Source organism: Scomber scombrus, chromosome 10, assembly GCF_963691925.1.
Source record: "Scomber scombrus chromosome 10, fScoSco1.1, whole genome shotgun sequence".
NCBI lineage: Eukaryota > Metazoa > Chordata > Actinopteri > Scombriformes > Scombridae > Scomber > Scomber scombrus.
This window is the reverse complement of record NC_084979.1, coordinates 28517043-28531422: the sequence shown is the minus strand read 5'-3', so window position 1 is coordinate 28531422 and position 14380 is coordinate 28517043. Positions and strand designations below refer to the sequence as shown.

At 43.8% G+C, this 14380-nt stretch overlaps 1 protein-coding gene across 3 annotated transcripts in view; it reads left to right on the top strand.

Moving 5' to 3' along the window:
• The window catches only part of LOC133987126 (membrane-associated guanylate kinase, WW and PDZ domain-containing protein 3-like), a 48853-nt gene extending 35408 nt beyond the window's left edge, over positions 1 to 13445 (top strand). For all 3 annotated transcript variants that reach the window (XM_062426374.1, XM_062426375.1, XM_062426373.1), the window contains exons 17-21: positions 1538 to 1732; positions 2678 to 2754; positions 3078 to 3224; positions 8916 to 9054; positions 10749 to 13445. In XM_062426374.1, coding sequence (XP_062282358.1) covers positions 1538 to 1732; positions 2678 to 2754; positions 3078 to 3224; positions 8916 to 9054; positions 10749 to 11704 — 1514 coding nt within the window. In that variant the 3' untranslated portion in view covers positions 11705 to 13445. The remainder of the gene's footprint in view (positions 1 to 1537; positions 1733 to 2677; positions 2755 to 3077; positions 3225 to 8915; positions 9055 to 10748) is intronic.
• Positions 13446 to 14380: the final 935 nt, after the last annotated feature.

Here is a 14380-nt window from a genome sequence, read left to right as displayed (position 1 = left end):
TGTGATGTAACCGTAAAGCCTCTTACACACAGAAAGTTGCTCTTTTTACAAAGGTTTAGTGTTGTTCTGCGGACTAAAAGGACCATTTCAGGGTTTTTAGACTCTTAAACTGTGAAATCCTGCAGCTAAACTGATCTTTCACTTTACTGTGTTTCTATAAAACCTCTAATCAGAGGTAATCCATCATGTTCAGGCTGGAGTGATGTTTCATGTTTTATCTGCTGCCGTTTGACTACAGCTCAGTCAGTCGGTGGTTCTCTGTGTTTGTGTGTGTGTGTGAGTGTGTCGTGTGTGTGTGTGTCATGTGACGTCTCAGGTCCGTAGACACAGAAACAGTTTGTCTTATTTCTTACTTTGTTCTTGGTGATTAATGTCTCGCTTAGCCAGAAAATCTTTCTGAGAATTTCAATCCCTCCTCCCTCACTGAGGTTTCCACACCGGATTGGACTGACATGGGATCAGGTGTGTGTGTGTGTGTGTGTGTGTGTGTGTGTACATGGCGGTCTCTGTTGCAAGACCAAACTCCTACAAACATTGCTTTTCTCTCCTTTCATTCCCGAAAATGAGCAAAAATTCTCGATTATAAGCACATTCATAATCTTAATCTTCAGCAAAATGTTCTTAAAGTATCAAGAGTAAAAATACAACGAGTAAAAGTACTGGTTGTATTTATCATGCGTGTGTATGTAAGCAGCATTTTAATGTTATGGTAGAGCTCATTTTAACACCTGCCTTAAACTATATTGAATAGTCTATTATATATATTATATTTCTTATTTTAAGAAATTGATCGTGTTATACATATCAAATCTTCATGTGAAAAGTAACTTAAGCTGTCAAATAAATGTAGTGGAGTAGAAAGTACAATAGTTCCCTCTGAAATGTAGTGGAGCTTCCTGAAGCTGACCAATCAGAGCAGAGCGGGCTCATCAGGAGGAGGGGGGGGGCCTTAAAGAGACAGGAGCTAAAACAGCCTGTTTCAGACAGAGGCTGAACTGAGGGGGCTGCATAAAGAGCTAGTATAAGATCAATTAGAAGTTTTTAACTGGAAATCACGTAAAAATATTCTAGTAGAGGCTCAGAATATAAATCCAGAGTTGGAAATTTAACAAACTCAGTCATGTGACCACTTTCTCAGTGACACATATTTTTTAGCTGTTTGAACAGATGACTGTCTGTTCTTCTCTAGCAGGAGTCTGCGGATGTGAGAGCTGGTTGTTGTGCTACAGCAGCAGCTGCTCGCTCAGCCAGGCAGACTGAAAAGACCTCAATTATTAAACCTGAAACACATTTATTATTACACAGCTGTCAGAGAGTCGGAGAGAGCGACACTCTACATTTATTACAACTCCACATTTATTACAACTTATTTTTAAACTTGTTTCCATCATTTAAAAAACAAGTCAGACGGGTCAACAGACACGAGCATCCATCTGTGCTCTGTGTCGGCATTGCCATGGTTACAGGTGTTATCCAGGTTGACCGTATGATGTCTGAACATACAACTCTCTCTCTCTCTCTCTCTCCCTTTCTGCAGCCCCCTCCATGATGTCGCACCGCTTCGTGACGGTGCGGCGCGGCAGCCCGGCGGCGCGCAGCGGGCAGATCCAGCCTGGAGACCAGCTGGATGCGGTGGAGGGTCGACCGGTCGGAGGCCTGCAGCACCGAGACCTCGCCCAGATCCTGAGGAGAGCCGGGAACACCCTGAGACTGAGCATCACGCCCAGACACCGTACGACGTTTGACTTTACAGGCTTATCTCACACAGAGATGAGTTTCAATAGTACTCAGATTCAGTTAACTTTAAACATCTGGAGCAACTAAAGTTAAAATAACTCCCAACTCAAAGATGTCTGATAATCTTTCGTTGTCTGAGAAGCTGAAACACAACTCGAGCTGAAAATGAGCTGAGCAGCATCATGTATGAAACAAAGGTGAAATGTAACTGAGAAGAGTCTCTGTCACAGTACACGCGTACAATCCACTGGCAGTCAGACAGCAGAGTTACAGAGTGACGCCTCTTTACTCACAAACTATCTTTGTGTGAATACAGACAGCAGCTGCAGAGACGTATTATCAGGAGAACACACTCACTTTTCATTTCATTAACCTTTATTATCTACAGCTGAACACATCTGCTGTTGTCTGTCACTTTAAAACAGAGAAACTATTGTTTGTTTGTTTGTTTGCTCAGTTTTTCTTTCAGTGGTGAAAAGTAACTAAGTAAATTTACTCTCAAGTAGGCTACTGTTCTTAACTACAGTTTTATGGTACTTTTACCAAATAGTGATTTTTCCCTCTAAACTTCTCAAATGCTTTCATTTCAATAAAAGTTCAAATGATTAGAGAAAAAGTCCAAAAACTGGTATTAAAATATACTTTAATGTTATTATGAAGTATAAAGTTGGAATAAAATATAAAGATTGTGAAAATGTGATTTATTCTTGATAGATAAAGTGTATATATTCTCAAAATTGTATTGATCAATCTCATTATACCTGGTCAAAGGTGATTACTGACGTGTATAAATAGAAAATATGAGGAATGTGTCTGAAAACCAAATTATTCCAACTTTATGGGCGACCGTGTAGATACCAAATTATTTAGTTTTTCAAGAAGCTTGAATCAGAGAATAAACAGATCAATCAGCTAATGGTTACACTTCTCTCCTCCTCAGATTCGGCGTCCATGTCAGAAGGAGCCGAACTGGACATTGACGCCCGGATGATGAAGGGACCCAGAGGGAGGTCAAAGGTCATTCTCACATTTATTCTGACTTCTGGACGTTTACGTTAACATTTAATGTCATGGTTTACAAGATTACTAGTTACTCTGTTTAAAATGTAATAAGTAATGTAAGCATTTCAATTACTTCATCAAAGTAATGTAACTTATTACATTTGATTACTTTTTTAATTTTCTAACCAATGTTTTCAGCTGTTAGTGTAAGTGTTCCCATTCTCTCAGTAACTGTAACAGATTATTTTGTAATGAAATTACCTAAAAATTCCTGCATCAGTGGTAGTAACATTACTAATCAGTGTGTGTGTGTGTCTGTGTGTGTGTGTGTCTCTCAGGAGGAGACAAGGTTTTACAACGTGGATCTGGAGCGAGGTCCCACAGGTTTCGGTTTCTCTCTGAGGGGGGGCAGTGAGTACAACATGGGGCTGTACGTGCTAGGGCTAATGGAGGGGGGGCCGGCCCAGCGCAGCAACAAGATACAGGTAAACACACACGCACACGCGCACACACACACACACACACACCAAACTAACCTCCTGCAGCTCTTTTCACTGAAGTCCTTTATTGTGAAGCAGCTGCAGGAAGTCCCGCTCCGTCTGCTCCGCAACATTTCTCTCTCTCTCTCTCTCTCTCTCTCTCTTCAGTTCTCCAGCAGCGCAGCGTCTCTGTAATGAGTCGATCTGTCGTTTGCTGTTTTTTCCTTCGTGATATTAAACGTTGTTATTAAATGAAGTGAAGTTTTCATGAGCTTTAGGTTTTCAGTTGCTGTCTGCTGCAGCTCTGAGACTCTGAGCATCAAACATTCAACATCACAGCTGCTCCTGCGACACATAACGGTCCAGACTGACAATCTAAAGTGCCTTTAGCGCCCCCTGGAGGCTGCAGAAGGGGTCATTTAAATTTAAAGGGGATCATCCTCTGAGGAGCAGGAATGAGTTCAGGACATTTTCTGGTGAATCTTGAGCTGTACAGACTGTGTGTTTTCATTTATTGTATACATTATGTTAACTCATACATAAGACATAAGAACCACAGTCAGATTGTCCAGTGACAATTCCTATAAAGTGAATTAAGACGCAGCATCCCGAAAGATCCTCTCCATCTGTAACAGCTGTTTGTATCTGGACTGACTGCCCCCTGGTGGCGCATGTTGTGTACTACAATACATCATATTAACAGAGGCTGTGTTCGAAACCGCATACTACATACTACATACTACATACTACATACTTCTATACTACATACTTCTATACTACATAGTACATACTACATACTTCTATACTACATACTTCCATCCTACACACTACTCACTAAACGACCAGATAGTAAGCAGACCGTTTACACTGTAGTAAACTACACGATAACCCACAATGCATTTCGTCCCTACCCGAGCTGCAATCAGCAGGCTGAAGCGGATTTTCATTTTAGCTCTAACTCTGTAAATATACCACTTTATCCACATTTCTAACCTTTTTAGGCGAGAAAGTAAAGTAGCCCTTTAAATCCACAATGTGACGATAATTTGTCCAAATAAAACCTGTTTAAAGTTTTGTTCCTGCGAATTCTGAGTTAGCCGTAGCGAGTAACGATCTTCCGACGTTTGTATTTTGGGGTTTTTTCAGAAGTTACGTTGCATCTTGGGTAATTTAAGTACGAGTAGCCAGCTCTTGATGCATACTCCGCATTTCTGGCGAATCTAGTAAACCATCCGGGAACTTCTCGCATACTCTAAATCGCATACTACGCAGCTGAAACACACAACATACTTCAAATGACGTCAGATTTAGTACGAGTAGTAGGAAAGTATGCGGTTTCGAACACAGCCAGAGTCTCTGTGCTTCATATAAAAAGAGGAGCATGTTTTTGACAGTGCTAAGACTCACATGCTCCGGGAGTTTATTTTACATATGCTCAGACCGCTCGGCTCCGAGACTTTTGTTCTTCTACTACATTTTTGTTATTTGCACAGAAAAAACTACAAATCCCATTGCTGGTACTTACATTATTGTAACTGGATTTTGTCCACATCTATAAATATTTTATTATATTTTTTAAACTCCAACATTCTGCTGGGGGACTTCAACGCTCACGTTGGCAGCGACAGTGAGACCTGGAAGGGTGTGATTGGGAGGAACGGCCCCCCCAATCTAAACCCGAGTGGTGTTTTGTTATTGGACTTCTGTGCTCGTCACAGATTGTCCATAACAAACACCATGTTCAAGCATAAGGGTGTCCATATGTGCACTTGGCACCAGGACACCCTAGGCCGCAGTTCGATGATTGACTTTGTAGTCGTGTCGTCGGACTTGCGGCCGCATGTCTTGGACACTCGGGCAAAGAGAGGGGCGGAGCTGTCAACTGATCACCACCTGGTGGTGAGTTGGCTCCGATGGTGGGGGAGGATGCCGGTCAGACCTGGCAGACCTAAACGCATTGTGAGGGTCTGCTGGGAACGTCTGGCAGAGTCTCCTGTCAGAGAGAGCTTCAATTCCCACCTCCGGGAGAACTTTGACCATGTACCGGGGGAGGCGAGGGACATTGAGTCCGAGTGGGCCATGTTCCGCGCCTCCATTGTCAAGGCGGCCGACCGGTCTTGTGGCCGCAAGGTGGTCGGTGCCTGTCGTGGCGGCAATACCCGAACCCGCTGGTGGACACCGGCGGTGAGGGATGCCGTCATGCTGAAGAAGGAGTCCTATAGGGCCTTTTTGGCCTGTGGGACTCCGGAGGCAGCAGGCAGGTACCGGCAGGCCAAGCGGGGGGCGGCTGCGGCGGTCGCTGAGGCAAAAACCCGGACATGGGAGGAGTTCGGTGAGGCCATGGAGAACGACTTCCGGACGGCTTCGAAGAGGTTCTGGACCACCATCCGGCGTCTCAGGAGGGGGAAGCAGTGCACCGTCAATACTGTGTATGGGGGTGACGGTGCCCTGCTGACCTCGACTCGGGACGTCGTGGATCGGTGGAAGGAGTACTTCGAAGACCTCCTCAATCCCACCGACACGCCTTCCGGTAAGGAAGCAGGGCCTGGGGACCCGGGTGTGGGCTCTCCTATCTCTGGGGCTGAGGTCGCCGAGGTGGTCAAGAAGCTCCTCGGTGGCAAGGCCCCGGGGGTGGATGAGATCCGCCCAGAGTTCCTTAAGGCCCTGGATGTTGTGGGGCTGTCATGGTTGACACGACTCTGCAACATCGCGTGGACATCGGGGGCAGTGCCTCTGGATTGGCAAACTGGGGTGGTGGTCCCTCTTTTTAAGAAGGGGGACCGGAGGGTGTGTTCCAACTATAGGGGGATCACACTCCTCAGCCTCCCTGGTAAGGTCTATTCGGGGGTACTGGAGAGGAGGGTCCGTCGGATAGTCGAACCTCGGATTCAGGAGGAGCAATGTGGTTTTCGTCCGGGTCGTGGAACTGTGGACCAGCTCTACACCCTCTGCAGGATCCTTGAGGGTGCATGGGAGTTTGCCCAACCAGTCCACATGTGCTTTGTGGACTTGGAAAAGGCATTCGACCGTGTCCCTCGGGGGGTCCTGTGGGGGGTTCTCCGGGAGTACGGGGTATCGGACCCCCTGATACAGGCCGTCCGTTCCCTGTACAACCGGTGTCAGAGCTTGGTCCGCATAGCTGGTAGTAAGTCGGACTCGTTTCCGGTGGGGGTTGGACTCCGCCAGGGCTGCCCTTTGTCACCGATCCTGTTCATAATTTTTATGGACAGGATTTCTAGGCGCAGCCAGGGCGTTGAGGGGTTCCGGTTTGGTGACCTCAGGATTGGGTCACTGCTTTTTGCAGATGATGTGGTCCTGTTGGCTTCATCAGACCGTGACCTCCAACTCTCACTGGATCGGTTCGCCGCCGAGTGTGAAGCGGCCGGGATGAGAATCAGCACCTCCAAATCCGAGTCCATGGTCCTCAGCCGGAAAAGGGTGGAGTGCACCCTTCGGGTCGGGGATGAGATCCTGCCCCAAGTGGAGGAGTTCAAGTACCTCGGGATCTTGTTCACGAGTGAGGGAAGGATGGAGCGGGAGATCGACAGGCGGATCGGTGCGGCGTCTGCAGTAATGCGGGCTCTGCACAGATCCGTCGTGGTGAAGAGAGAGCTGAGCCGAAAGGCGAAGCTCTCGATTTACCAGTCGATCTTCGTTCCTACCCTCACCTATGGTCATGAGCTTTGGGTAGTGACCGAAAGAACGAGATCGCGGGTACAAGCGGCCGAAATGAGCTTCCTCCGTAGGGTGGCTGGGCTCTCCCTTAGAGATAGGGTGAGAAGCTCGGCCATCCGGGAGGAGCTCGGAGTAGACCCGCTGCTCCTCCGCGTTGAGAAGAGCCAGATGAGGTGGCTCGGGCATCTAGTTAGGATGCCTCCCGGACGCCTCCCGGGTGAGGTGTTCAGGGCACGTCCCACCGGTAGGAGACCCCGGGGAAGACCCAGGACACGCTGGAGAGACTATGTCTCTCGGCTGGCCTGGGAACGCCTCGGGATCCCCCGGGAAGAGCTGGACGAAGTGGCTGGGGAGAGGGAAGTCTGGGTTTCCCTGCTTAGGCTGCTGCCCCCGCGACCCGACCCCGGATAAGCGGAAAGAAGATGGATGGATGGATGGATGGATTATATTTTTTACCCCTATTGTTTTTCATTACTTTTGTACTTATTATTTATCATTCTTTATTCTTTTTTTATTGATGCACTTCTATTTTAAATGTCCACTTTGCTGCTGCAATAATGTAAATTTCCCCATCGTGGGACTAATAAAGGAATATTTTATCTTATCTTAACTCCCCAATGCAGTCATGTCTGATCTCGCTGTTACTCCTCCACTCACTCATGGATTTGACTCCTTTGTGGAGCCGTCACGTTTAACCCGCAAACATCAAGGGCTTCTGGGAAATGATGTTCATTAAAGAAAAGAGGAAGAGAAAAAAAACCTACAAATATGGATTAATTATATTCTAACCCTACTACATAACTTTTTCATGGTAGAGTTGTTAGGAACCAATGTCAAGGTGATTATCTCTACTGCTTTACTGACAAAACCATCTTACCATTTTAACTCCCCATAATGTAACTAGTTATATCTCTGTAGAGTTGCAGGTGTGTGTGTTTTCTTTATTAAAAAAAAAAAAAAAAAAGGGTTATTATGAAAAAGGGGACACTTGACTTGATTATCTGGCAGCAGGATAACAGTAGTCCTGGTAACAGTCTGTGGTGAACAGTGGGAGGATTTAAAGTGGTTTATTCATAGCTTAAGTGTTTTAAATATAACAAAACTAACATCATATTTAAATTTTTAAGGCATTAAGTGTTCTTACCCGATTTATAATTCTTGCTCAGACATGTTGTTTAATTAAAGAACGATTACTGTCCGCGAAAATGACTCCCAGAAGCAAATTAAGACTCAAGGTCCTTTTTAAAGAAGAACTGAAGTGTAAATAACAGCTGAAAGACTTGTTCTTTAAATCAATGATTCATCTTCTTTGACATTATTAGGAGAAATATTTATATAACCCTCGTCCCTCCGAGTTCAAAGAGTGGATGAGTTATTATTGCATATGGGTCAGAAGCTAAATTAGCCACAGCTCACCCAACTGATGTTTGTGAATGTCGGGCATCATTCTTATTATAAAAATCCTGTCAGCAGCAGCACGGAGACAAAGATAGTAGAAGATAATAAATAAGATATTCCTTTAGTAGTCCCATGATGGTGAAATTCGTGAATAGGGAAAATAGAAAGAGCAACAATTAAAAAAAGCAGAAAAGAATAAATTATAAGTAAACAAGCAATGTGAACAATAGGAAATAAAAATGTAAAAGATTGAGCCATGAGTTCAGGAGTTGAATGAAAAATAGTACAAATGAAGTATTTGAGGTATTTAAAAAGATATAAATCAACAAACTGAAAGAAATACTACAGAAGCTAATAACTCTACCAAAGTCAAAACCAAATCTATGCTCTTTGAGAAAGCCTCTTAATGAGGTTCTCTTATTTCTGGAGCTGCTAGAATCCCAACCAATCATCTAATGGACAGAATGTTGATCCATCGGATAATCAGACGTCAAACGACAACCGATCTGACAGAAATTCAGCCTCCTTCTAAACTCAGTCAGAGCGACTTCACTGTAATTAACTGAGCGTCTTCCTCGCTGCCTGTAACTGAAGGTCTCGACGGTTCACTTGTTGTGTCTTCAGGTGTCCGATCAGCTGGTGGAGATCAACGGAGACAGCACATCGGGGATGACTCACAGTCAGGCCGTGGAGCAGATCAGGAGAGGAGGACACCGAATCCACCTCGTCCTCAAGAAGGGAAACGGATACGTGCCCGACTACGGTGAGATTTACATGATGTCCCCTGAATACACCATTTAGCAGGAGGAGAAGAAGAATTTGTAGAAAGTTGTCAGACTTCCAGCTGCTGCTTCTCTCTGACTTCTGTTTCCTTTTTAACACTAATTCTTGTTGAATTCTCACCTATAACTAAATCTTTTCCTCTCGATTCAGTCAAGGGTCTCCAACCCTTCTTCTGGAGAGCTACTACCCTGCATGCATCCACACACCTGAATCTAATAATTAACTCGTTATCAAGCAGCTGAAGCTCGTCAAAGGGCTTGATAACAAGTTAATTATTAGATTCAGGTGTGTGGATGCATGCAGGGTAATAGCTCTAAGGAGCAGGGTGGGAGACCACTGATTTAAAAATCTCATGTTTGGATCCAAAAACCAACAATGAACTGATCTAATAACAAGTATTATGTGTGTATCCAAAGCCTGATATATATCTTATTAGTAGATCAGTTTATTGTTTGGCTCTGTTGTTGCTGACAATAAGAAAAATATAGAAAATATTCAGCCTGGATTCTCTCTGATTCCCTCCTGTCTTGACTTTTTTATTTCTTTTTTACTTTCTTTTTCTTCTTCCTTCTTCTGTTTCCTGTTCTGTTCTTCCTTCTCCTCGCCATCCTCAGTGGAGTTGTCCAGCCTGTCTCTCTGTATGACCAACTCTAAACAGGGGGAGCCCTGCTTCTACGTGATTGGACGCACTGAAAACTCGCGGTTGGTAACTTCTCTCTTTTCTCTCAGACTCACTTTTTCCATTTCATCTCATTTCCTTTCATATTCCTTTTCCTGAACTTTCTCTATCATCCCTTTATCTTTACATTTTCATCAGAGGTTTTCGCAGAACAGTTAAAGTACAAAGACACAAAGACAAACTGACTTAACTCTGTAATCACTAAATAATTACAGAACAAAGGATGCTGGGATATAAATTAAAGTTACATCAGTAGTTTCTGACTCCTGAAACTGACTTGCGATCAGCATTTTCTACCACATACCTGTGTCCCGGTGTTCAAATGTGCTTTCAGTGTAAAGTGATGGAGGACAAAATCCACAGTGTGTCCACACAGTCATTTAAAAGTAGATGATCAGCTTCTATTGAGCTTCAGAAGTCTGAGTTAGTCATATCAAGTGATATCTGACACATTTACAGTCTTTTTAGCATCAAATTCCCTCTTGGTGTTTCCCTGTTGAGCTGTGGTGGAAGTATAGTAACAAAAAGACTTTGGTACTAAAAACACTGTAACGTTGAAACATAGAAGATGAAGATTTGACTCATTTGGACGACTGAAGCTTCATATTAGCTTCAGATCAACTTTTAAATACATTTTTTTTGCACAGAAGGAGGACTGTGGATTTAGTCCTCCATCACTTCCATTGTAAACATTATGAAGGAATCTTCAAATGGTCAGTATGAACAGGAGGAATGATTACAGCAAGAAAAACTGCTTTACTGTTCATTTGGGCTCCTGATTGTTGGTTTGAGACATACTTGAAAAAATTGTGAACCCGTCCTTTAAGGTTATTTATCTTGGATGTGAAATAAAACATCATATTCAACCATCATAAATTGAGAGTTGTGTTGAGAGTCAGTTTTGAATCTGCTGAGAGCTGAACGTGTGTTTGATCACAGCACCACCAGCTGGACGCAAGAGGAACTGCAGCTCAATATTTTCTGTCTGTTCTCAGGCCCTGAGGAAGGAGCCCTCTCCCCCTCCTCCTCTTCACACACAGAGGAGCAGGATGTGCTTTCGGTAACCATGAAGACCGCCTCCCTCAGCTCGCAGAGGGGAGGAGGAAGTACCAGAGGAGAAGGAGGAGGAGGAGGAGAGAAGAGGAGGAGGAGGAGAGAGGGAGAAACCAAACGAAGAACAGGTGGTGGAGGAGGCGGAGGAGGAGGAGGAGGGGGAGCAGGGTTGGTGCCTCCTGATCTGGACCTGGATGTGGTGGAGGACCAGGCACGGGAGGAGGAGAGATGGAGGGAGGAAGAGAGATGGAGGGAGGAGGAGGAGGAGAGGAGGAGGACGCGGCAACAGGAGGAGGAGGAGAGACGGAGAAGAAAGGAGGAGGAGGTGGAGAGGAAGAAGAGGAGCCAGACTGTGAGGCAGACGGATACGCGAGACCACCAGAGGGAGCAGGGGAGGAGGAGCCGGAGCTTACCCAGGAGCAGTGCTCGATCCTTGGACACACCGACGCTGCATGGGGAGGTGGAGGAGTACGGAGGAGCGAAACAGAGGAGGAGGAAGAGCGAGGCAAAGAGCAAGAGGGTGCGAGAGGAGGAAGAGGAGGAGAGGGGAAGAGAGAGGAGGGAAGAGGAATACAACAGCGCCACCTCCCACGCAAAGCATTCTGGGAGTTCAGCCCAGAAAGCGGCGTTCTCCTTCCTCATGCCGATGGATGACGACGACGACGAGCGTCTATCTGACAACGAATCGGAAGCCAGCTTCTCAGAGGTCAGCCAATCAGCAGCCAGCATTGCCACCGCAAGGTGGAGGGGGGATTGTGGTTGGACAAGAGCCCAGTTGTCACAGCAACAAGGGGAGGCCCCAGGTCCCTGGCTGAAACCGAGCCAGCAGAGACTGACGCAGGAGCTGAGTCGGAGTCGACTCAGTGGGCGGGGACTAGAGGGCGGGCTCTCTCTCTGATTGGCCAGCAGCGAGGACGTTCTCTTTCTTCATTCGCTGACTGTTTTTTTGTGTTTTGTTTGTTTTTTTGGCAACTACAAGGGCTTTTTGAGAGAAGACCCGCCTCTTCCTGCATCGTGTTGGTTGACTCTTCTGGTTTTGTTTGGAGGATGAGGAAGCATGCAGCCTGAGGACCCATTTCTGATTGGCTGGTAGACGGGAATTCGAGGCCTCTGACTGGCTAATGACACAACAGCTGCACACAGAGCCGCATCTTTAACTAACATGTTTATTTTTATGTTTTAAATTTTACCCCATAAACCCGCAGTGTGTCCTGATGAGACGTTTCACTTGAAAAAAACAAAACGTCACATCAGCTCATCTTCATCATCGTCATTATTCTGACTTTATATAAACGTATGCAAAGATCATCATCAGTGGCTCGTAGCTGGTGATCTTATCAAACAGTCTTTCTGTGTATCTGAGCATGTGAATATCAGCGGAATGATTTTTTATTTTTATAAACTGAACATGTGACGGCTCAATGACGTCATTGTTATTAATATTATTATTATTATTACTATTAGACATTAAATAGAAGCAGAGATGATTTGATTTGCTTGCTTGCTTGTAAAAAAAAAAAAAAAAAAAGAGAGATGAAAAGAAAATTGCCCGATGTTTTGAATTCCTGATGATGTAACAGAGCCATACACTCACACACACACACACACACACACACACACACACACTCTGTGGCCAACATGGCCGACGACCTGCAGCTCTGCATCATAACAAGTGCCTCATCTAACTTCAGCCTTTGTCCTGTAAACTGACGCCGAGGCTGCAGGCAGAGACACCGCCACTTCCTGTCATGTACTGTCACGTCATGTCAGGTCACACTATATACCGCCACTTCCTGTCATGTACTGTCACGTCATGTCAGGTCACACTATATACCGCCACTTCCTGTCATGTACTGTCACGTCATGTCAGGTCACGCTATATACCGCCACTTGCTGTCATGTACTGTCACGGCATGTCAGGTCACACTATATACCGCCACTTCCTGTCATGTACTGTCACGTCATGTCAGGTCACGCTATATACCGCCACTTGCTGTCATGTACTGTCACGGCATGTCAGGTCACGCTATATACCGCCACTTCCTGTCACATCATGTCGTGTCACGTCATGCTATCACCGTGGCGTCCCACAATAACAATAACAGTCACTTCCGGGTAGACATTTATTTATCAGCTGATATGTGAAATTGGCAAATCTTGTTTATTTCTGTTGTTGTTTCTGGCTTTAAAATGTAACATTTAAAATATATAAAGTTAAACACAGCACATTTCTCTGCTTATTTTATGTACTGTGTTGCTTTGCTAGCGTCTTTGATAAACCAAAGGTGGGAAGTCGCCTTACTTCTGCTTTAATCATGTATGTTTACTTTTAATTACTTTTACTACTTACTGCTTATACTTACTTATACTAATATGGGTCAATGACAAAAAAGGATTGGCAAGATAAACAATTCAAGAATATCTTTTAAAAAGTTTTAAAAGCAGCATCAGGTTTGTTAAAATGTACATTTAGTATTTTTGTTGGTTTTATATCATTTGAAATGACATTTGCACCATTTAAAAAAAAAACCAAAAGTAAGACTGAATTTTCCTGAAAAATGTCAAATGGTGTAACCACAAAAGAATGATAAATATTACATATTTTATCCACCTACAGTGTATTTAAGTTGACTTATACTAATAATGTAAATGGTTCCTGATCTCCATGATTCCCCAGATGGAATGTAATATTTAGAACAATTGTATCTATTACCTTTATTTAATATAAAAAGTTATAATGTAAGATCGTGCCAAACTAGTTGATATGGTGTTTTATTGAGAATTTACTGTTTGTAAGCAAGTTGAATTATTTGGTACAAAGTTTTTATGGTTACACCACTTAGACATTTTTGCCATAATCCTCTAATATATTCTCTCAAAATGGATTAAAAGCAGAAATTTGATGCTGGGTCCACAAAAAAAGAATGTGTGCAAGTTATTCATACGTTTATTTTCACATTTTAACCCTTTAAATTTGACTAAACCACATGGACATAAAAAAACCATCATAAAACATATGCTTCTTTGTTAACATCTTTACTTAAACTGACATTTATTTTTGCTCCTAGTCGTTAAATTGCATGTATATGACGTAGGGAGATTTCTACCTGGAAGTTATTGTAAACAAACCTTGCGATTGGTTCTATATGCCACCACTTCCTGCCACATCACATCCCGCTGTATACTGCCACTTCTTGTCACGTCAAATCATATCACACTATATACCTCCACTTTTCATAACATCACGCTATATACCACTGAAAACCAACTGATGATTTAACCAGCAAATGCTATTATTGCAATATTTTTACTTTACGTTTGGGTAGAAATGGTTTCAAATGAATCTAATTTTATTTGTTTCTATATGTGATCACCTTCTCAGTTAGACTTTTGTCTTTATTTTCAGGGGAGAAATCAGTTCTGTAGGTTTGATTGAATCTCAAAGCAAATATTTACAAGAGTAAACATTTTAATAAAGGTCACGTTAGATGATTCATTTAATGTTATGCAGTTCAGTTGCATGATCCATTATGATGTTTTACGTCTGTCTGTCTACATTCACACCTTCAGCAGT